The sequence below is a fragment of the Globicephala melas genome, chromosome 2 (assembly GCF_963455315.2).
Source record: "Globicephala melas chromosome 2, mGloMel1.2, whole genome shotgun sequence".
Lineage (NCBI taxonomy): Eukaryota > Metazoa > Chordata > Mammalia > Artiodactyla > Delphinidae > Globicephala > Globicephala melas.
Genome location: NC_083315.2, coordinates 77,199,822 through 77,223,953, shown reverse-complemented (window position 1 = coordinate 77,223,953; position 24,132 = coordinate 77,199,822). Strand labels below are relative to the sequence as shown.

At 38.6% G+C, this 24,132-nt stretch overlaps 1 protein-coding gene across 1 annotated transcript in view; it reads left to right on the top strand.

Annotated features, from left to right (window-relative positions):
• The window catches only part of TEX9 (testis expressed 9), a 216,290-nt gene that overhangs the window by 691 nt on the left and 191,467 nt on the right, over window positions 1-24,132 (top strand). The window contains exons 2-4 of the mRNA XM_060294225.1: window positions 102-192; window positions 10,235-10,336; window positions 14,874-14,907. Coding sequence (XP_060150208.1) covers window positions 10,249-10,336; window positions 14,874-14,907 — 122 coding nt within the window. The 5' untranslated portion in view covers window positions 102-192; window positions 10,235-10,248. The remainder of the gene's footprint in view (window positions 1-101; window positions 193-10,234; window positions 10,337-14,873; window positions 14,908-24,132) is intronic.

The window sequence follows — 24,132 nt, the reverse complement described above, 5'->3', positions numbered from 1 at the left end:
GCTGGCGAGAGAAAGAGAACTTGCGTGAGGAGGAGGAGGAGAAACCAAATTTAACATTTGGCGTGGAAATGGGATTTTTTTTTTTTTTTGCATCCTCCAAGCAAGTAAAGTGAAATCAATCAACATTATCCTCCCTCCCCTCGGCAAGTGAGGATTACTTTCTCCTTGGGTAAAGGAAGAGAACTGAAGCAGGTAAGAGCATAAGCTGACTTTTCAGAAGCCCCCAAAGAAGAACACCCGTTGGAATTAACCACCCTTTAGGTCATTCAGTCTTGAACGGAAATCGCAAGGCAGGAGCTGGGTTGAGTGCTCCTCGGTCGGGCATTCAAAGCCCTCCAAATCTGGCCCCACTTTAGCTATCCAATCATAGCTGCCTCCATCCCCGTGCAAGAACTCCCGGCTCCAATCAGTGAAGTCTCCATGCCATTCTCAATGCGCCGCAGACTCATTCTTCCTTCGTGCCTTTGCTCGTGCTCTTCCTCTCACCTCCCTCCCCACCCCACCCCCTTTCCTGGATTGCCCTCCCTCCTCCTCTATACCGCTCTCCAGCCAACCCAAGCTCTCGGGCACAGCTCAAGTCGCGGCTTGTCAGGGTCCCTGGCAGCTAAGGCCCCTGCCTGCCTCGGAAAGAAACGCGTGTAGTTCTCACAACATGGAGGCTCAGGCTCCAGCCACAAGCTCCTTCCTTCGGAGCCAGTTGAACCCCTGGACGTACTCTCTGCCCCCTGCCACGCTACTCATCTTTAAGAGCTAGCTTTGCCCACCAAGAGTAAGACTCCCTGCCAGAAACATGCAAGTCCCCTTTAAGAGCAGAAGAATTGGCTTTTCTAGGTGGGGCTGATCAGGGAGGCCTAAACTGTCTGGGTGTAGAAGACTACAGCCAAGGCCTCTGGCACCAGACGGAACAGCTGCTCAGCTCACACTGACCTTTCTATGGGCCTGTGGGTGTTATGAGCTATTCTGCTTTAACTTTTCTGACAGTTTCTATCAGGTTTCTACCTGTCAGATTCTCTGGCCACTTTCCTGAAGTGCTTGGACTTTGGGCAGTGAGTCCCTGCCACCTTTTAGACTCCTCCTGGGTGGGGAATCTGATTGGCTTGGGTTTCTTGGCCTTTGGAGTTCTAGGTTCCCTGCCTTGGCCTGGAACCTTTTTGCTTTTGCACCACTGTGCCCTCAGGCCTGACTCACAGAATCCACTCCCAGCTTCCCCCTGAGTTCTTGCACGTGGTGGGAGCAGGAGGAGTAGGAGGGAGGAAGGACACCTGCGTGCTAGACAGCTCCTCCATGAGGATTCGAAGCCCCTTGGATTCCTTTGCACCCTGAAACCCACCGCACTGACTCTGCCACACAAACAAGCCCCCTTTTCCATAACCTAGGGTCACTATTCGCTTAGCCATTTTTAGAAAATATTAGTTGTTTATGAATTCATTTTGCTTATGGACCCTTATGTTCTATGTAAAAACAGGCTTTTTTTCTGTACCAAATTGATAGACGTGCTGTGCACTAGACAGAAGCTTTGAAGAATGAAAATGCCTGATGTTTGCTGAGCACTTTTTACTGTGCAAGACCGACCTAGCACTTTCCATATATTGTCATCCCCAAATTGTATAATGTAGTACTAGTCTCCCTATTTTACAGAACCAGAAGCTTAGCGAGGTTAACACTCTTAAAGTGACCCAAATAGTAAATGAGGGAGCCAGGATTTGAATCCTGAAGTCTAATGCCAGAGCTTACAAGCCTTGGTGAAAATGAAGTTATGCTGAAAAATCTTGAATGCATATCTAAGCTGTATATCCATGGGGAAGATGGAGGGAGTAAAAAGGCATTGGGGAAAGTTGCAAAGTCGCCCAGGTTCTAATTTTTTTACCTTGCCAAGAGAGAATGATGGCTCCACGTTGCCACAACCTGGGAGGGGGAGACCCTAGGGAGGAGGTTCATCCAAGAAGGGTAATGTATCTGAGACTGCCAAACGCCTTAAGAAAAGGAAGCTGAGAACCAAGACGTTTCTTTTAAAATTTACTACCGGGTGTCACACAGGCTGACTTCCCGACTGCAATTTTTCAGTGTTTTATAGGTTCCATAAAAGAGCATGTCATCCCAGCAGCCACTAGAGGGCACAGCAGAGCCGCAACCCTGAACTGCCCTCTAGCGGCGGTGCTGACGAGAGGGCAGTGTTGAGCCTGTGGGCCCTCAAGGGCCCACGGGGGGGTTGACATCTGGGACTCTTAGGTTCAATCAGCAATGAGAGGGGTCGCAGATAATGTCAGACTTAAGAGATCTTATTGCCAGAATGGACATCCTTGCAGGGAGGCTTTAAAGAGTCAGCCCCCACTGCTCACTTAAAATCTGGGAGTGGAGTGTGTGTTTTGTTACCGTCTTCCGAGAGGGCGGTGAATACGGTTATACCAGTAGAAACCTAAAAGAAATCTGATGAAGTTATTCAAAATCGTGGGTGGGGACTCAAGCCAAACCCAGATACCTCGAGTAAAGGTGGCAGTGTAGCCATGGTGCTTCTGAAATTGTGCTTGCCCCCCTCTGGTTATGAAACTCTGTACTAAGGTCCCTCAGGGACCCAGAATCAATGTGGCTGAATTCCTCAGACCTTCGGTTTGACTCAGTGAGAAGTAGCGGAAAACATTATAGTGAACATGAATTTTCAAGAGAATACACTAAATTTTGAGCTTTTGTTTCTCAACCCTGAGGAGTATAAGTCTGTTCTCCCTGGGAAAGTGTACTCCCGTGGAAAATTTTGAGAAACACTGATGTAGTGGGGAAGAAAGACTCCAGTCTGAGAGTCAGAAAACCTAGGAATTCAAACCCTCTGTTCTCATCTCTATAAAAATGAAAATCATGACCTATCTCACAGGGTTATTGTGAGAAACACATAAGGTGATACCTAAACCAGGGAAATGCTGTACACAGAGAAAGACAATCTATAAGGTGTATCGTGAGTACCTTGAAGCCTTATTTTATCTTAGTAATCCCGGGACACAATTCCTTACTCCTGGGTGTTCGTATTTGTTGAATTGAGTAGTTACCTAACCTGAATTTTCTTAGCCCAGTACATTATACCATCTTGCTCTCTTATGTCTAAACTTTGTCTCCTTTATGAAACTAAAGGAGTACATATGTTTATGTACATATGTTTATCATACATTTATTATACCCCATACATAAGAGTGTCAGGCATTGAAAATATAAATAAATAGATAGATAGGTAAGACCTGGTCCTAACTTGAAGTAGTTTACATTCTGGGGAGAAGAGAGACCTATTAATATATATTAGTTACACAAGGTGATGAGTATAGTGGAGGGAGGGATTGGTCCTGCTCAAGGTAAAAGAGCTTTTGGAGAAGGCCTCTTGGCTATCATTTGAATGGGGTCTCATCGGGTGAATAGAAGTTCAACAGGCAGTACACTGAGGGAAGATGTTTTCAGGTCAAGGAGCAGCATGAACACTGGTGTGAAGCCATGAAAGGGCACATGAGATGAGTGCATAATGCAGAACCCAGTGTTAGCTCTGTGCTCAGATCCTTAATGGAGTGTATAGGGGAGGGAAAGGAGGGGAGGGAGACACAGCCCATTTTACTAAATGTTACTCTGTGTTAGTTACGATTGTTCTGACAAAATGAGGCCTCAAATAGGCTCATCATTGGTTAATATTGGTTAAGTGCTTAAAGTGTACATTTAATTTCCACCAAGTATGGTGGTTTACAGATGTGGAAAAGATCAGGTTCTACCCTCTTTTCCTTTCCCTCTTAAAAACAAAGGATTCCCTCATCCTTTTTTCCTTTGTCATTACTTTCTGTGCCTTCTTCCATTGCAGACTTTTCCCTCTAGCAGCTGAAAGTGGAATATGTAATTATCTACATGTTATTATTTAAGGGAACAGGGAAGGAAGGCTTTCCATCTCCAAAAAAACTTTCTGTGTATCAGAAAGTGATGATTAATTTCTTTGGACTAAGCTCTTGTCTTTCAAAATGCATGTAGTACAAGGGGAGCTGATGTATCAAGTTCCAGTGCTGTAATGTAATTGAGTTTTCAGTCTTTTACTGGCATTAGAGGGAGGGAAGTGAGGGCAGTCAGGGGGAAGACAACAAAGAGGAAGCAAGATTACAGAAGAGGGAGGTTGGAAGGCTCAAAACCAAGTGCATATTGGCAAATTTGGTTAAATTTTCTCCATGCCATACTTTACTAATGTTAGCATGATGTGAAAATATGATTTCTCCTGTTAGAGCGCAAATATTCTATTATGTCATCAAAACAATGGTTTGTTAAGGGGAAGTAGCCTAACTATTCAAATACTGGGTAAGGCAGCAAGGTGTTAACAACCCTGTCACTACCTGGCTCTGTGACCCTATCTATACCAGTCATTCTGTCAGGTCCCTTTACTTACTCCTAAGGATTATTGGGATAAAGTTCTCGTAATGTACTTGGCTCTTCAAGTGAAAGGTATTATGAAAATGAATGCCAGGTACTGCTTTGATTTCATTTAGAAATTTTCCACTGTTGTTACAATACACATTTATGTTGTGACCTGCATTCTCTTTTTATGAAAGAAGGTTCAAGTTAATATCATCCGTCTGAATTTTAAAAGAAATGTTTACTTTTACTTGGGGCCAGAAAGGTCCCAAGTAGAAATTTGATATCTTGGAAATTCAGGCCAGCAGCAGCTATGAACAGAAGCCGGTAAAGGAAAAGCATATTTACCTAACCTAAAAGTGACAGTAAAAAGACACTAGAGCCAGTCCCACAATGAGGAGGTCAGCACTGGTGCAGTCTGAACTGGTAGAGCCTAGTCAGTAATCCACAAACTCATCACTCCTCAGTTCAAGACACATTTAAGTCCCTCTTATATACTAATTATTATGCTGAAACTACAGAAAGATTTAAAAATAAGTGATAAGGGACTTCCCTGGTGGACCAGTGTGTAAGACCCTGTGCTCCCAATGCAGGGTCCTGGGTTCGATCCCTGGTCGGGGAACTAGATCCCACATGCGTGCCGCAACTAAGAAGTTCGCGTGCCGCAACTAAAGAGCCCACATGCCTCAACAAAGATCCTGCGTGCCACAGCTAAGACCCAGCACAGTCAAAATAAATCAATAAATCAAAAAAAAAATTAAAAAAATAAGTAGTAAATACAGTATTGTTCTAATCTTCAAGAAGTTCATAATCTAATTGGAACATAGACATATCAGCCCACGCATATTTTTAAACATGAAGTGAAAATGCAGGGGACAAACAAAAAATAAGTGTGTGCCAGGATAATTTATTGAGCTATTAATTTGGTTTATGTTCCCCTTATATTTTCCCTCCTCTCCATTCCAAACATGCTTCAAGGGAGTTTTGTGTTTCTAGGCAGAAAGAAGTTTACAGGAGCTCCATATTAGACCATTCCAGGGGGCACCACTCACATTGTAATTGAAGCCTCCTGGACCACAACTCCTTAGGTTGCTGTTACCCCTGGAGTTGTGCCCAGCAATTTGCCTTCCAGGTTCCTTGCTCCTAGAGGGATTTTGCTAGGGGGTTCAAGAGGTAGGGGCATCTGGTGAGGGAAAGGAGGAAAGAGAGAGAAGGAAGGAGGGGTTGTGCGTAGGTGGAACTGTTGCAAATGAAAAAATTTCCCAAACTGGAAGAGAGTCAAAGTTCAGGGTTGCAGTAGTGGGGACACCAGCCCTGTTTCCTCGATCACCCCAAGTGATAGCCAGACCTCAGACAGATGCATGGTGACTCTATGGAGGCTGGATCGCCCTACCACTCTTGGTCTGTGAGCAGAGCTGTTGCTTGGCTTCTAGGGACCATGTATTCCTGAACAATGAAGTTGTCAAAGTCCATCTTCCCCCATTTTCTGGGCTCAACATAAATCTTCCAGACTCTAGTGCATTTCTAGGGAAGAACGGAGGGAAGCCCAGTAATAACTGGGATTGGAGTTCCTTCTACTTCAGTGGAATTAAGGCTGGGATCATTTAAGTCTGACGTGAATTTAATTTGATTTAAACACAATAAAGAAACGTGACATTTCTTGCACGCCCAAATTTGTACTTACAGCTTTAAACCTAACTAGTGGTGGATACTATATACAAAGCAGTGTTAAGCGAGATGTGTAAGATTAAGCATCACAGTGAATGACACAGCTAATAACTGCTGAGGGAGTTAAGCGAAAGCAAAGAGCAAATGGAGGTGGCTTCACGGAGGGCCAAAAAAAAGTAAAACAGAGGTGGCTTCACGGAGGGCTTCGGACAGAGTTGGAGTGTAAGGAAAGGGAAGAAGTTTGTGAAAGTGGGAGAGAGAATGTCAGCAAGCCAGAAGGGAAAAGCAGTGTGAACAGAAGCAGGAAAATCAGCATGACTAAAGAGACAAACAGGAGACTGGCGTAACCGGAGTGAATAGCTGGTGATAAAGGTTGTGCTGGGTACCAAATTCCAAATCTCTGCTTCTGTCCTCGCTGTATAAGGCAGGGTTGTATCAGAGAACAACCAGTAGAATATATTATAAATTTCTTGTAATATTCATTATGATCACATATTTATCACAGTATTTATTGTAATTATTCTATTATAATATATAATTTAAAGGAACTGGCTTGCCTGATTGTGCGGGTTAATAGGTCCAAACTCTGTAAGGCAGGCCAGCAGGCTGACAGGCCAGAAACTCTTGGGCAGGAACAGGTGCTGCAGTTTACAGGTGGAATTTCTTCTTCCTTAGGAAAAACCTTAGTTTTGCTCTTAAGCCCTTTCACTTGATTAGATGGAGTCCACCCAGAATATCAAGGATCATCTCCTTTACTTAAAGTCCAATGATTGTAGATGTTAACCACATCTAACAGAATTCCTTCACAGCAACACCTAGGTTAGCATTTAATTGAATAACTGGTACATTAGCCTAGTCAAGTTGACACATAAAACTAACAGTCACATTCACTACACTCTTTATGTCATCCCTCATGTATCTGAGAAGAGGAGGAAGTCTTTGGACTTTCTTCTTAGGAACCTCAGGAAAGATCCTTTCCTATGAAGTAGGCCGACTTGTGTCCTTGCCTTGGGTATATTTATTTTCTTTGCTTTTTTTTGTATATAAATATACATCCTCCCAGGAACTTCCTGTTTTTCTTCATCCTTCCCTCCCGCCCCCATTACCTGAAGTTGTACCAAGTAAGAATTGTGGTTTGATGTTAGTATGGGTTTTTAAAAAATCTTTTGTTTTTCCTATTTATAGTGCCTCTAATGTACCTATTAGCATCATTCTCCTGAGTTGGCCAAGCTCTCAGATTTCTGCCTTCTGTAGCTACCTTCTAAAGGGCTCAGCTGATGTAAGCCTCCATCCTTGTCACTTGTAACCCTGGGTCTGTGGTTGGAACAGGGCTCAGCATCCAACATAAGGGCAACCAATCCCCTGGCTGGACAGTGACCTGTGAGCTGGCTAACTATAAGGTCTTTGCTCAAGGAAGAGGTTAGTAATTAATTAACAAATTGATTCCTTTCTTGGAGAATATGAATATGATAAAGAGAGACAGTTAGGCAGTTGGTGGTAAAAAAAAAAATAAAGTAGCTAAGAGACACAAGCGAGGCAGACCTCAGAAAGCATTAGGCAGCAGCAACCAGTAGAGGGAATAAGTAAGAGGCAACTGTGAGAAGACAAGCAGAAAAGGCTTTCAGAAGATAAGATAGTTGCTTAGTAATGGTAGGAGCAATAGGCCCAGAGGTGGATAGAAACGGGAGATTTTTTGATGGAGCTCCAGAGTAAGAGGGCACAAATGAGGAAGAGCAGATTATTGGCCAGGCCTTGGGGAAATCCAGAATAACTGACCAGAAACCAAGGAGCAGAAAGTCTAAGTGACTTCATACAGACTTGAAGAGAGCTAGGGAACTAAAAGTCCATTTAGGTTCCAGTGCAGTTCTAGCAAGTGGTTTATTTCCTCAGATCCTCAGGAGAAGGTTTCCATTGCTACCTTACTTTAGGGTGGATCTCTCTCTTCCAAAAGATTCTTACACATGCGGTTATGGTCCTGACCATCTGAAGGGCTCAATTAAATGTCAAGAATTGCGTCCTCTTGAAAGTCTTACCTTATCCATTCCTCATCTCACCCGCACCCAGGTTGAGTTAGCTGTCCCTTTTCTGTGGTCCTTTAGGACCTCACACAGCCTTATGTCAAAGACACTATCTCATTATATGGTAATTGTAGGCTTACTTGTCAATTTCTTGTACTTACCCTCCCCACCGTTGGCTCCAAGTACTGTGAACTGTATGTGGTTAGGATGTATGTTTTTATAATTTGTTTTTTTTTTGTTTTTTTTTTTGCGGTACGCGGGCCTCTCACTGCTGTGGCCTCTCCCATTGTGGAGCACAGGCTCCGGACACGCAGGCTCAGCGACCATGGCTCACGGGCCCAGCCGCTCCGCGTCATGTGGGATCTTCCCAGACCGGGGCACGAACTTGTGTCCCCTGCATCGTTAGGCGGACTCCCAACCACTGCGCCACCAGGGAAGCCCTATGTTTTTATTCTTTTCTGTATCTCCTACATATAGTACAGTCCCTACCATAAAGTAACCAAATAATAAATGTTTGTTAAATTGAATTATTGAGTTAGAGAGAACTCCTTTTGTTTAGGCCAAGAAAAAAAAAGGCAGGATGCAGGAAAAAGCAGAATGGGCTAATAAGAAAACTCAATAGCTTGTCCGTAATAATAGTGCAGGTACTAAGAACTTAGTTAATTCATACTTAAAATTCATGTCTCTGTGACTATACAAAAATTTCCCAAGCAGCCAAATATTGTCTGTTCAGCTAGACATCTGGTGCTATGATTCACCAGTTTTAAAGGTACTTTGGCCAGCCCTCTTCCTTTTTTTTGTTTTGTTTTGGTTTGTTTTGTTTTTTGTGGTACGCGGGCCTCTCACTGTTGTGGCCTCTCCCGTTGCGGAGCATAGGCTCCAGACATGCAGGCCCAGTGGCCATGGTTCACGGGCCTAGCCACTCCGTGGCACGTGGGATCTTCCCGGACTGGGGCGCGAACCCGTGTCCCCTGCATCAGCAGGCGGACTCTCAACCACTGCGCCACCAGGGAAGCCCCCTCTTCCTTTTAAGTAGAAGAGTCAGCTACGTTCTCCCTTCAGCCTCGAGTTTCTCATCTGGATTCAGATCCACACTCTTGGACAGGCCAGGCTTGAGGCTCACTCTCAGGAACATCCCTTGGGCTTCGGAGCTGAGAGTCCAGGACCCAAATCCCAGCCATACCCCTTGCCACTTTTGTAGTCCCAGACAAGTCCCTCACAACTCTCTGAGCCTTGGTTTCAAAGTGGTAGAAATGGGGAAATAGGACTCCCTTACATAGTTATGCTGAATGTTTGATGAAAAATATTTGTGAAAATACCTAGCACAATGTTTTCTACTTCGTAAGAGCCAAATAAATGTGAATTTCCTGTATATTCCTGAGGAGGTGGAGAAGGGAAGGGAAGACATAGGATGATGGTGGAGGACAAGGACCTTGACAGTAACAGGGGCCCTGAAAATCAAATGGGCCAGCAGCCGAGGGACCGTGTGCCACCACTTGAAAATCTGTTAAAGCACAGGTCTTAGTCATCCAAAGCCACACTGCACCAGAGGCAGCTGCCACAGGAGATTTTCTGATCAGTGTGGAAGGACATTCAAACCCTGCCAGGTTGAAATTGGGGCACAGTTGATAGTGAGATAGGCATCATTAATGGCAAGGGGAAAATTTTTGGCCTACACCAAGCAGAGAAAATTTTGAGATTCATCTAATGCTGTCTCAGAGAGTTCTGAGAATGTACAGAGGCAACCCCTGCAAATAAACCCAACACTGGAAATGGAGAAAGAAGGGAAGGTGTTAATAATCAATTGAGGAATCTCAGAGTATTCATAGGAATTTCACATCCATATGTATCCCTTCTGAGGTCCCGAAAGAAAGCCCAATGAGACCAGCTACTCTTCCCGGGGACTTAAGAGCCCAGATAACGTGTTTGTGTGTGATTGAGGGAGGGGGGCGTCAGGGTTTATGTTTTCCAGCTGCTCTGGGTAGAGTTCCCTTAAATCAGGATTAAAAACTGTTAAAGTTAGCTCATAAACAGGCTAACTGAACAGGCTGCTTGGCAGGCAGGGATTGAGGTATGGCAGGATGGGGGTAGCATTCCAAAACAGGATGAGCTTGTTAGTCAGATTTTTCTGACTGAATATGTCACAGATGTCACTGATTGCTGCCTAATGTGTCATTTGTTATCAGGCAGAAAATGCTAAATGATTACAGCTCTGCAGCAACCGGTGTCTCCCACCCCCATGAAGGAACACTTTTTAATTGAATGGACCACCGAAGCTATTTTTAAAGGCAAGTGACTCAAGACTAAGTACCCCTTTTCACTCTAATTGGTGAACATCGTTTTCTCATTTCGAGTCCCCTCAGAGATGCTGTTGGAGTAGGGCTTCAGTGTTCTTTCTGTGTCGTAGATGCTCTTTCTGAGTATATTTTTAAATGTTTTGAAATTTTAAAAATGGTAAGATAATAAGTTACCACCCACAAATAAATTATATTTAATGGTGTTTTGAAAGGGTTAGTTTGAAAATCCTGTGTTTGATGATTAAATCAAGACGTCAGACTGAAGGAAGCTTACCTCTACCAAATCTTATGAAATGACAGAAAAGGTTGAGAGATGGGGGAAAGGGGAAGGGGGAGAGGAATAATTGGTAACAGGACTGGGGACAAAAAAGTGTCATCAGTGTATCAGAAAATTTGGAAAATTTTCTTGGAAAAACAAATTAGAGCACCTGAACCTCAAATACTCCTAAGCTTAAGACTGCTAAAGGATTAGAAGCAATTTCAGGGCTGCTCCCATCTCAGAAAGAGCAGATTCAGTGCGTAGAGGGTGCTAGCATAATGACCAGAGCAATGAATGAAGACATAGCAGTTGGAGCAGCTGGACTGCTGATCTCCTTCCCTTTTCCTGCTTAGAATTGTCCCCAGATTAAAGCAGTGAGCCTGTGGGTCCTGGGAGCCAAAGATAGAATAATAGCAATGGACTCCAGGAGGGACAGGGAGACCCCTCGCTCTGAAATCACTCTGCCCAGCAGTATGTCCTTCCCTTCTCCTATAATCACCGGAGTCAACTCACATTAAGCAGAAGTAGAGCACTAAAAGGAATTTTCATTTACAAAGTAAAAGATTAATCAACGTAAGAATAACCCAAGTTTGTAGAGGCAACAAACTCAGTAAATACTGAAATAATACCTGTGGAAAGATAAATGAAAAGTAAGTATAAATTTCATCTTATTTTAAGAAAAATATAACTATAAGTAAAATATATACTTGCTACAAATTAACAGTTATCTTCAAAGAGATTAGGACATTATTACATTAGTGGAAAGGAAGCAAACAGTGATCTTAGGGGTTAAAAACATGATTTTCAAAATAAGAAAACTCAGCAGATGTGTATCATCAATAGAAATTCCTTGAAAGGATAACTGACTTTTGGATGAATTTTAATAAAATAAATAATGAATCCAAGAAAGGTGAAGATATTCAAGAAACAGTGGAAAGGAAAGAAACTAGTTAACTTGTCTAATTATTGCCTGTGTTTAAAAATTAGTAACATAAAATTAAAATCTAATTAGATGCTGGCAGACTTTTCCTGTAAAAGACCAGAGAGTAAATATTTTCAGCTTTGTGGTCCATACAGACTCTGTCTTAACTACTCAGCTCTGCTGCTATAGTGTGAAAGCAGCCATAGATAATATGTAATTGAATGGGCCTGTTTGTGTTCCAATAAAACTTTATTTACAAAACAGGCAGCAGGACAGATTTAGCCTGCCTGCCACCCCTGTTTTGGATGAATGCAGCATAAAGATGGCAGAGACAAGGTGTGATGAAGAGATAAGAGGAAAGTTCTAAAAGGTCAATTAATAATGAACCTTTACAAACCTAACAATATAACATCAAAAGTCATGTTTATAATATAACGTATAAAGTAAAAACTGATAGAAATACAGGTAGTGATGAAAAATACACAGCTATTTTGGAAGACTTCAACCCAGAAATTGACAGATAAAGTAGGAAAAAAGGAAGCAAGCGTAGTGAGAATTTGAATAACACAATAAAGAAACTTGACTGAATAGGTGTAAAGGACTGTACACAATAAATGGTGAATGCATAATCTCTTCTAACACACATGCAACATTAACTACTTTCTAAAACAAAGAGAGAAAAGAAAATGTTAATAAATTCCCAGATAAGAAATCATTCAGGTCACATTCTTTGATCACACTGCAATAAAATTTGGAGTTAGTACAAAAGAATACAATTTTTGTAACTTGGAAATAAAAAACCCACACCTTTAAATAACTTTAACTTAGAATAACTTTAATGAAAAGAAATGTAAACTGAAGCTATCAATTATTTAAACATAACAATACCAAAAATTTATTAAACATTACTATACAACCAGCTTTGTGGTAAGTGATCCACCTGGATTGTCTCATTTTATTATCACAATAATCCTGAGAAGTTGATTCCATTATCATCTATTTCACAGATGAAGAACTGAAACACAAAGCTCTGTTAAATAACCTGCCCAAGGGCACATAGTCCATAGATGACAGAGTTGGGATTTGAACCTAGATAGTATAGTCCAGAGCCAGTATATTTAACTGCTACAACAAGAAGAACAATGAGATCAATACAATTCAAAATCTATACATACTCAGAGAAAACTTATAGCCCTGGATGCATGCATTAGAAAATAGGAAAAGATTGAATGGAAGTAAATGGTGCATACAGTTCAAGAAGCTAAAGGAAGAAAAATAAAAATATATAAGGAAAGTATTACTAAAGAAAAAACCAGAAATGCATGAAATAAGGAGTAGAGTTAATCTGAATAAAATTAAAACTGATCATCTGAAAAGAAGCAAAAATATCAGAAGTCTAGAATGTTTAATCAAGGTTAAAAAAAAAAGAGAGACAGAATTATCAACCTTTGAAATAAGAAAGGGACATTATAAGTATAGAGTAGATTCTAAAAAATCTGAGATGAATACAAAATTTAAGATAATAAATTAGAAAATGCTAGATTAAAATAATTTCTGGAAAATAGAAATCACCAAAATTGACCCATGAAGAAATAGTCACCTTAAAACAACAACAATAAAAACAGTGAGAGCATAGTCAAAGCTCTCTCATAAAAGGTCACCAAACAAAGATGGTTCTATAAGTAAGGAACAAATAATCCCTATGGTATGTTAATTAGTTAATCCAAAGCATGGAAAAAATAGAAAGTTTTCTAACTCATTTACATTGGAGCTGACATGGCCTGAATTTTAAAACTGGCAAGAAAAGCGTACACTCACTTATGAACACATATACAGATATCTTAAGTATTGGTATTAGTAACACTTTACTAATGCCAGAAATGTATTTTTTAAATGTCATAAGTAAGAAGGATTTATCTAAGCTATTTATCTAAGGTATTCAAGGCTGATTCAAAATTCAAAATATATTAATGCAAATCATTACATTCAAAATAAAAAAAATATTAAGAGATACAAATGGCGTTTGATACAATTTGACATCTATTTTTTTTAACATCTTTATTGGAGTATAATTGCTTTACAATGTTGTGTTAGTTTCTGCTGTATAACAAAGTGAATCAGCTATATGTATACATGTATCCCCATATCCCCTTCCTCTTGCATCTCCCTCCCACTCTCCCTATCCCACCCCTCTAGGTGGTCACAAAGCACAGAAACCTGTGCTATGCAGCTACTTCCCACTAGCTATTTTACATTTGGTAGTATATATATGTCAATGCCACTCTTTCACTTCGTCCCAGCTTACCCTTCACCCACCCTGTGTCCTCAGGTCCATTCTCTACGTCTGTGTCTTTATTCCTGTCCTGCCCCTAGGTTGATTAGAAAGAAAACCACTTTTGCAAACCAGAAATAGAAAGAAACTTCTCTGTTTTAATGAAAGATATCTGCATACACAAGCATCATAGCTAATGAAGTATTAGAAGCTTTCCTATGAAAGTTTTTTCAATATTGCTTTGAGAGTCCTGGCTAATGCTATATGATAAGAAAAAGAAAGTTAAAAGTGGCAAACCAGGAGAAAATATTTTCAAAATATATATTATTACATTTAATAAAGAACACCCCAAAATTGATAATAAAAATATAAGCAACCTAATAAAAACATGTGCAAAGGATCTAAATAACCACTTCCATAAGGAGAAATGTAAATAATGAATAAAAAGTAATTTAAAATAACAGTGAATTGCATTTTTTTTTTTTTGCCCTTAGAACTGGCAAATGTGTAAGAGATTGATAATATCTAGTGTTTATAAAAATGTTGGGAAACAGGTATTTTCATATACTGTTGGTCAGAATGTAATTTGTAAGACTTTCTTAGAAAGCAATTTAGCAGAATTTACCAAAATTTTTACTCTACAATTTCTTTTACTCAGCAATTTTGTTTCTACTGTTTTAGCCAAAAGAATTGTTCATAGTGCACAAAAAAGAAAATACTTGTTTGTGTGCACCAGGAAATTTTAAGAAAGTTTGTTGCAACATTGTTTCAAATAGTGAAAAATTAGGAGTAATTTATATATCCGTTAGTAGGGAAATTAATTAATTATGTTACATTGATACAATAGAATACTGTGCAGCTGTTAAAATGAGACTGATCTGTATTCGACAGAAAGAGCTGAGAGATGTATTTTTAGGCTAAAAATAAAATTACAGAACTATTGTGAAGTGTGGATGTGAATTTTTTAATGTTACACATACATATGCATATACATATATATATATGCACATATATATGTGCATGTAAATGTATAAAAAATAATTTGGAAGTAGAATCACCTAATGTTTTTTTTTAGGGAGGACAGCAAGAATGAGGGACAGGAAACAGAGGTAAGACTAATGTTTTAGTCTCTATATTTCAGTGTTGTTTGAATCTTTCAGTGAAAATATATCCTGTAAATTTCTATGATTTTTTAAAGTTTTTTTTTGAGTTTTAACATACTGAGACTAAAGTGCACAAATTATAAGTATATAGCCCAATGAATTTTTAAACGTGTATTACTCATGTAACCACTACCCAGATCAAGATGTAGAATATTTCTGCTCCCTAGAATGCTCCATTGTGGTCCTCCATTGTACCCACCACCACAGATTATTTTATCTGTCCCTGAAATTCATAGAAATAGAATCATACAGCTTGTTCTAATTTTGTGTCTGGCTCTTTTAGTTTCATATCATGTCTACTATACTAATCCATGTTATCAGTTCTTTTCTATTGCTTATAGTATCCCACTGTATGAATACACCACAATTTAGTTATCCATTCCTCTGTTGATAGACATTTGAGTTATTTTCAGTTTGGGGCTATTAGGAAGAAAACTGCTATGGCTTGCCTTGTACATGCCTTCTGCGATATTCATGCATTTCTCTTATATACCTAGTACTGGAACTGCTGGGTCGTAGAGGAGGTTTTAGTAGAGTGATTCAAGGTAATTGTAACAATTTACACTTTCATTAGTGTATATGGAAGTTCCAGTTCCAGTTGCTCCATATTCTGGTTACCACTGCATATTGTCAATTCTTTTCATTTTAGCCGTTCTGATGAGTCCATACTGATATTACATTCTGGTTTTATTTTTATTTGCTTGATAACTAATCATATGGAATATCTTTTCATGTACTTATGTCCATGCTGATATTCTGTTTTCTAAAACTCCCACTCAAGATTTTTCTCATTTTGTTTGAGCTGTTTATCTTCATTGTGTTGTTTATCTTTTTCTTACTGATTTGTTGGCATTCTTTAGATATTGTGGCTATGAGATATTTTTTGGATATATATGCTACATCTATGATATATGTATATAAACATGCATATATATATGCATATATATCACAAATATCTTCTCTTGGTCTATGACTTTCTGGTTCACTCTCTTGATGGTGTACTTCGATAAATAGAATTTCAGAATTTATAAATCTTTTATGGTTCATGGTTTTTTGGATCTTATTTAAGAAATCGCTGCCTACCCCAAGGGCATGGAATTATTCGTCTATGTTATCTTCTAGAACGTGTCAGCAGACTATGGCCCATGTGGCCTGCCACCTGTTTTTGTAAATAAATTTTTATTGGAACACAACGATTCCAATTCGTTAGTGTACTGTCTATGGTTGCTTTTGTGCTGTAGCAGCAGAGTTGAGTAGTTGCAATGGAGACCATGTGGACCACAAAATTGAAAATATTGAGTATCTTGTACTTTACAGAAAAAATTTACTAACCTCTGTTCTAGAAAATTATTGATTTCCTTTCATATTAGGCCTATAATCCAATTGGAATTAAGTTTTGTAAATGGTATAAAATAGGGTTAAAGTTTGTTACGTATGAATTATCTAACTGCTCCAGCATCAAGTTTTGAAAAAAAATCTCATTACCACAAAATTGCAGTAGCACCTTTGATGTATATCAGGTTACTGTATAGGCATGGGCCTGTTTCTAGACTCTCTCTTCTATTTCACTGTTTGTTTACCTATCACTGCACCAGTACCACACTATCTTAAATATTGTAGGTTTATGCTAAGTCTTGGTATCTGATCTTGTAAATCTTCCAACAATTTCTTCTTCCTGATTTTTTGGCTCTTGCATTTCCATATAAAGTTTAGAATTGCCTGATAAATTTCCACAGAAAACCTTGCTGGGAATTTGACTGTGACTGCATTGAGTCAATAAATTAATTTTGGGAGAATTGATGTCTTTATAAAACAGAGTCTTCAAATCCATGAACATGGTATATTTATCTATTTGTTTAAGTGTTCTGTGGTTTTCCCTACAATGTTTTGTATTTTTCAGTTTAGCAATCTTGCATGTCTTTCATCAGATTCATTCCTAGATATTAGACCGTTTCCAAAGCTATTGTTAATAGTGTTGTATCTAAAATTTTATTGACTAATTGTTTTTGCAAGTGTAATATATAGAAATGCAATAGATTTTTATATATTGAGTTTGTATCTATTGACCTACCTAAATTCATTTATTAATTCTAATAGTGTACATATTTTTTTGAGTTTTTCTATATTGACAACCACGTCACCTGGAATTACATTTTTACTTGCTCCTTTCCAATATTTATACCTCATAATTCTTGTTTTGTACCCTTTTGCACTAATTGGGACCTATGGAACAATAATTAACAGAAATGATGAAAACGAATGTATTTGAATTGTTCTGAGCTCAGGGAGAAAGCACTCAACATTTCACCATTAAATATGTGAGCAATAGACTTTTTATGTATAAACTTAATCATATTAAAGAGGTTCTCTTCTATTCCTAGTTTGTTGAGAGTTTTTATCATGAACTAGTGGTTAATTTAATTGGATGCCTTTTTTTTTTTTTTTTTTTTGTCGGTACGCGGGCCTCTCACTGCCGCGGCCTCTCCCACTGCGGAGCACAGGCTCCGGACGCACAGGCTCAGCGGCCGCGACTCACGGGCCCAGCCGCTCCACGGCATGTGGGATCCTCCCAGACCGGGGCACGAACCCGTGTCCCCTGCATCGGCAGGCGGACTCCCAACCACTGCGCCACCAGGGAAGCCCTGGATGCCTTTTTGTATCTGTTGAGGTAATCATATGGCCTTAATGTTCACTTTTTGTTAAAGAAGTAAATTATATTGATTAACTTTCAAAATTTAAACCATTTAAAAAATTTTTTTTGCCCACACCCCATGGCATGTGGGATCTTAGTTCCCCCGCTAGGGATCAAACCCACGGCCTCCATTGGAAGGCAGAGTCTTAACCACTGGACCACTGGGGAAGTCCCTATACCATTTTTTATTCCTAGAATAAGCGAATTTGGTCATGACGTAGTACATATATTCTCTGGATCTGATTTTCTAGTATTTTATACTAATGTGTGTATCAATTAATAAGAAGTACACTTATGCAGTTTTCTTTTCTTGTAATTTCCTTGTATATTTTTGTATCAGGCTTATGCTGGTCTCATAAAATGAGTTAGGAAGAAGTGCTATCTCTATATTCCTTAAAAGAGGTTGTACAAGATTGGTATTATTTCTTTCTTTAAATGTTTGGCAGAAATCACCAGTAAAGTCATCTATACTCGAATTTTCTTTGGGATAGATTTTAGTTACAGATTTAATGTATTTCTTTCTTTTATTATTTATTTATTTTACCTTATCCATTTTTTCCTTTTTATTTTATTTTATTTTTTTTTTTTTGCGGTACACGGGCCTCTCACTGTTGTGGCCTCTCCCGTTGCGGAGCGCAGGCTCTGGATGCGCAGGCTCAGCGGCCACGGCTCACGCGCCCAGCCGCTCCGCGGCATGTGGGATCTTCCCGGACCGGGGCACGAACCCGTGTCCCCTGCATCGGCAGGCGGACTCTCAACCACTGCGCCACCAGGGAAGCCTCCTTTTTATTTTTTAATTGAAGTATAGTTGACATACAATATTATATTAGTTTCAATTGTACAACATACTGATTCAGCATTTATATACATTACAGACTGATCACCACAATAAGTCTAAGTCCATCTGTCACCATACAGAGTTATTACAATAGTATTGACTATATTCCCTATGCTGTACATTTCATCCCTATGATTTACTTATTTTATATCTAGGAGTTTGTACCTCTTATTCCCCTTTACTTGTTTTGCTTAACCCCCTACTCCCCTTCCCTCTGATAACCACCAGTTTGTTCTCTGAATCTATGAGTCTGTTTCATTTCGTTTTATTTATTCACTTGTTTTGTATTTTTGTATTTTTTGCAATGTTGTCAGTTTTATTTTTGCATAGGAAAAGCATCATAATGACTAATGAGAAGATTAAAATGGTCTCTGTGAATCATCATCTCTTGCCAGTGGTTATTCAGATTCAGAGTGGAGTATGAGATACTCTCTGCTTAATAATTTGTCAAAAGCAGTGGTTCTCAACCAGGGGCAGTTTTGCCCCTGAGGGGTTGTTTTGTATTTTAGATTCCACATGCAAGTGATAACATAGAGTATATATCTATGGCTGAGTAATATTCTCTTATATATATATAATACATAGATATATAATATATATGTATCTCACATCTTCTTTATCCCTTTGTCTATAGATGGACATTTAGGTTGCTTCCATATTTCCACATTGGCTATTGTAAATAATGCTGCAATGAACATAGGGGTACATATATATTTTTGAATTATATTTTCATTTTCTTCAGATAAATACACAGAGGTGAAATTGCTAGATCATATGATAGTTCTATTTTTAGTTTTTTGAGGAACCTCCATACTGTTTTCCATAGTGGCTGCACCAATTTACATTCCTACCAACGGGGCATGAGGGTTGCCTTTTCTCCACATCTTTGCCAACACTCATTATTTGTTGTCTTTTTGATAATAGCCATTCTGACAGGTGTGAGGTAATATCTCCTTGTGGTTTTGATTTGCTATTCCTTGATAGTTATTGATGTTGAGCATGTTTTCATATGTCCATTGGCCATCTGCATGTCTTCCCTGGAAAAATGTCTATTCATGTCCTCTGCCCAATTTTTACTTGTTTTTGTTTGATGTTGAGTTGTGTGAGTTCTTTATACATTTTGGATATTAACCCCTTTTGCAACTATCATCTCCCATTTAGTAGGTTGCCTTCTCATTTTGTTGATGGTTTCCATTTCTGTGCAAAACCTTTTTAGTTTGTTGTAGTTCCATTTGATTATTTTTGCTTTTGTAGCCCTTACCTGAGAAGACAGATCCAAAAAAAATATTCCTAAGACCAATATCAAGAAACCTACTGCCTATATTTTCTTATAAGAATTCTATGGTTTCAGAACGAACATTTAGGTCTTTAATCCATTTTAAATTTATTTTTGTAAATGGTGTAAGAACGTGGTCCAGTGTCCTTCTTTCCCATGTAGCCGACCAGTTTTCCCAACACCATTTATTAAAAACAGTCTTTCCCCACTCTATGTTCTTGGCTCCTTTGTTGTAAATTAATTTGCCGTGTAAATGTGGGTTTATTTCTGGGCTCTCTATTCTGTTCCATTCATCTATGTCTGTTTTTGTGCTAGTACGATACTGTTTTGATTACAGTTGTTTTGCAGTATAGCTTGAAATCAGGGAGCATGATACCTCCAGCTTTGTTCTTCTTTCTTAAAATTGGTTTTGCAATTCAAAGTCTTTTGCGGTTTTATACAAATTTTTGAATTATTTGTTCCAGTTCTATGAAAAATGCCATTGGTATTCTGGGATTGCATTAAATCTGTAGGTTGCTTTAGGTAGTATGGTCATTTTAATAATATTAATTCTTCCAATCCATGAGGACAGTATATCTTTCCATTTATTTGTATTGTCTTCAATTTCTTTCATCCACAGTCTTATTGTTTTCAGAGTACAGGTCTTTCCTCCTTGGTTAAATGTATTCCTAGGTATTTTATTCTTTTTTGATGCAATTGCAGTTGTAGATGGGATTGTTTTCTTAATTTCTGTTTCTGGTAGTTTATTATTAGTGTATAGCAGTGCAACAGTTTTCTATATATTAAAATCTTGCATCCTGCATCTTATTGAATTCATTGATTAGTTCTAATAGTTTTTGGTAGTTTTAGGGTTTTTTTATGTATAGTATCATGTCATCTACAAATAGTGACAGTTTTATTTCTTGCTTTCCAATTTGGACACCTTTTATTTCTTTTTCTTATCAGATTGCTGTGGCTAGGACTTCCAATACTATGTTGAATAAAAGTGATGATATGAGCACCCTTATCTTGTTCCTGACCTTAGAGAAAGAGCTTTCAGCTTTTCACCCTTGAATATTATGTTAGCTGTGGGTTTTTCATATATGGCCTTTATTATGTTGTGGTAAGTTCCCTCTGTACCCACTTTCTGGAGAGTTTTTATCATAAATAAATGTTGAATTTTGTCAAATGTTTTTTATGCATCTATTCAGATGATCATATTATTTTTATCCTTTGTTTTCTTAATGTGATGTATCATGTTGATTGATTTGCAAATAATGAATCAACCTTGCATCTCTGGAATAAATATCATTTGATCATGGTGTATGATCCTTTTAGTGTATTGTTGAATTTCGTTTGTTAATATTTTGTTGAGGATTTTTGCATCTGTGTCCATCAGGGATATTGGTCTGTAATTTTTTTGTAGTATCTTTATCTGGTTTGGGTATCAAGGTAATGCTAGCCTTGTAGAATGAATTTGGAAGCATTCATTTCTCTTCAATTTTTTTAGTAGTTTGAGAAGGATGGGTATTTACTCTTCTTTAAATCTTTGGTGGAATTCACCTGTGAAGTTGTCTGGTCCTGGACTTTTTTTTTTTGTTGGGAGTTGTTTGATTACTGATTCATTACTAGTGAACAGTCTACTCAAATTTTATATTTTTTCCTGACATTCTTAGAAGAGTGTATGCTTCTAGGCATTTATCCGTTTCTCCTATGTTGTCCAATTTGTTGGTGTATAATTGTTCATAGTAATGTCTTATAATCTTTTTTATTTCTGAGGTCTAAGTTGTACTTCTCTCTTCTTTCTGATTTTATTTATTTGAATTCTGTGTCTGTCTCTCTCTCTCTCCTTGAATGAGTCTGGCTAAAGGTTTATCACTTTTGTTTATATTTTCAAAGAATCGGCCCTTAGTTTCATTGATTGTTTCTATTGTATTCAATCTCTAATTTATTTATTTCAACTCTGATCTTTATTATTGTCTTCCTTCTACAATACTAACTTTGGGGTTTGTTTATTCTTCTTTGCTAGTTCCTTTGGGTGTAAATTTAGTTTGTTTATTTGAGATTTTTCTTGTTTCCTGAGGTAGGCCTGTATTGCTATAAATTTCCCTCTTAAAACTGCTTTTGCTGTGTCCCATTGATTTTGGAACACTGTGTTTCCATTTTCATTTGTCTTAAGGAATTTTTTGATTTCCTCTTTGATTTCTTCATTGACTCATTGGTTGCTTAGAAGCATGTTGGTTAGCATCCAAGTATTTGTGTTTTTTTCTTAGTCTTCTTCTTGTAATTGATTTCTAGTCTCATAGTGTTATGGTCAGAAAAGATGCTTGATATAATTTCAGTCATCCTAAATTTACTGAGACTTGTTTTGTGGTCTAACATGTGATCTATCCTGGAGAACGTTCAAGGTGCTCTTGAGAAGAATGTGTAGTCTGCTGTTTGGGGGTGGAAAGTTCTACATATATCTGTTAAGTACATCTGGTCTAATATGTCATTTAATGTCAATGTTTCCTTATTGATTTTCTGTCTGGATGATCTGTCCACTGATGTAAGTGTGGTGTTTAGGTCCCCTACTATTACTGCATTACGGTCAACTTTTCCTTTTATGTCTGTTAATATTTGCTTTATGTGTTTAGGGGCTCCTATGTTGGGTGCATAGGCAGTTACAAGTGTTATGTCACCTTGTTGGATTGATCCCTTTGTCATTATGTAATACCCTTCTTTGTCTCTTTTTACTGTCTGGGTTTTAAAGATTATTTTGTCTGATATAAGTATTGCTACCCCAACTTTCTTCTCATTTCCATTTGCATGGAATATCTTTTTTCATCCCTTCACTTTCAGTCTGCGTCTTTACATCTAAAGTAAGTCTCTTGTAGGCAGCATATATATGGGTCTTCTTTTTTTTTCTTTAATCCATTCAGTCACCCATGTCTTTTTTTTTTTTTTTTTTTTATGGTATGTGGGGCTCTCACTGTTGTAGCCTCTCCCATTGTGGAGCACAGGCTCTGGACATGCAGGCTCAGCGGCCATGGCTCACGGGCCTAGCCACTCCACGGCATGTGGGAGCTTCCCGGACCGGGGCACAAACCCGTGTCCCCTGCATCGACAGGCAGACTCTCAACCACTGCGCCACCAGGGAAGCCCCACTCGTGTCTTTTTATTGGAGAATTTATTTACATTTTAAGTAAATATTGTTAGATATGTACTTATTACCATTTTGTTACTTGTATTCTGGTCGTTTATGTAGTTTTTCTCTGTTCCTTCCTTCTTTTTTTGCTCTCTTCCCTCATGGTTTGATGACTGTCTGTAGTGTTATGTCTGGATTCCTTTCTTTATTTTTTATGTAACTGTTATAGGTTTTTGGTTTGTGGTTACCATGAGGTTCATATATAAAAACCAATGTATATTTCAGTCTATTTTAATTTGATGGTCACTTAAGTTTGAATGCTTCTAAAAATGCTACATTTTTTACTCCCCCCTTCCAATGTTTTATGTTTTGGATGTCATATTTTACACCTTTTTATTTTTTGTATTGCTTAACTAATTATTTTATTTTTTAATTTATTTATTTTACTTTATTTCTTTGGCTGCCTTGATCTCAGTTGCGGCACGTGGGATTGTCGTAGTGGCATGTGGGATCTTCTGCCACAGCGCTCGGGCTCTTTGTTGCAGTGCGCAGGCTTCTCTCTAGTTGTGGTGCGTGGGCTTCTCTCTAGTTGTGGCATGTGGGTTTTCTCTCTCTGGTTGTGGCGTGCAGGCTCCAGGGCTCATGGACTCTGTAGTTTGCGGCACATGGGCTCCCTTGTTGAGGCGCACGAGCTCAGTAGCTGCTGCGCATGGGCTTAGTTGCCCCGTGGCATCTTAGTTCCCCGACCAGGGATGGAACTTGCCTTGGAAGGCGGATTCCTTACCACTGGACCACCAGGGAAGTCCCTAATTATTTTAGATAGATGATTTTACTACTTTTGTCTTTTAACCTTCATACTAGCTTTATCAGTGGTTGATCCGCTATCGTTACTATGTGTTTGCTTTTACTAATAATACTTTTCTTTCATAATTTTCTTGTTTCTAGTTTTGGCCTTTTCTTTTCTATTTAAAGAAGTCCCTTTAACATTTCTTGTAAGGCTGGTTTAATGGTGATGAACTCCTTCAGCTTTTACTTGTATGGAAAACTCTTTATCTCTCCTTTTATGCTGAATAATAACCTTGCTGGGTATGGTAGTCTTGTTTGTACATTTTTACACCTAACGTTGTCTCAGAGGTCTCTTAAACTATCTTATTTTTGTTTGCTTGTTTTAGTGCTTTTTTCTTTTTGCTGGTCTAATTGGGCGATTTCTACTACCTTGTCTTCCAGATTGCTGATCTGTTCATCTGTATCCTCTAATA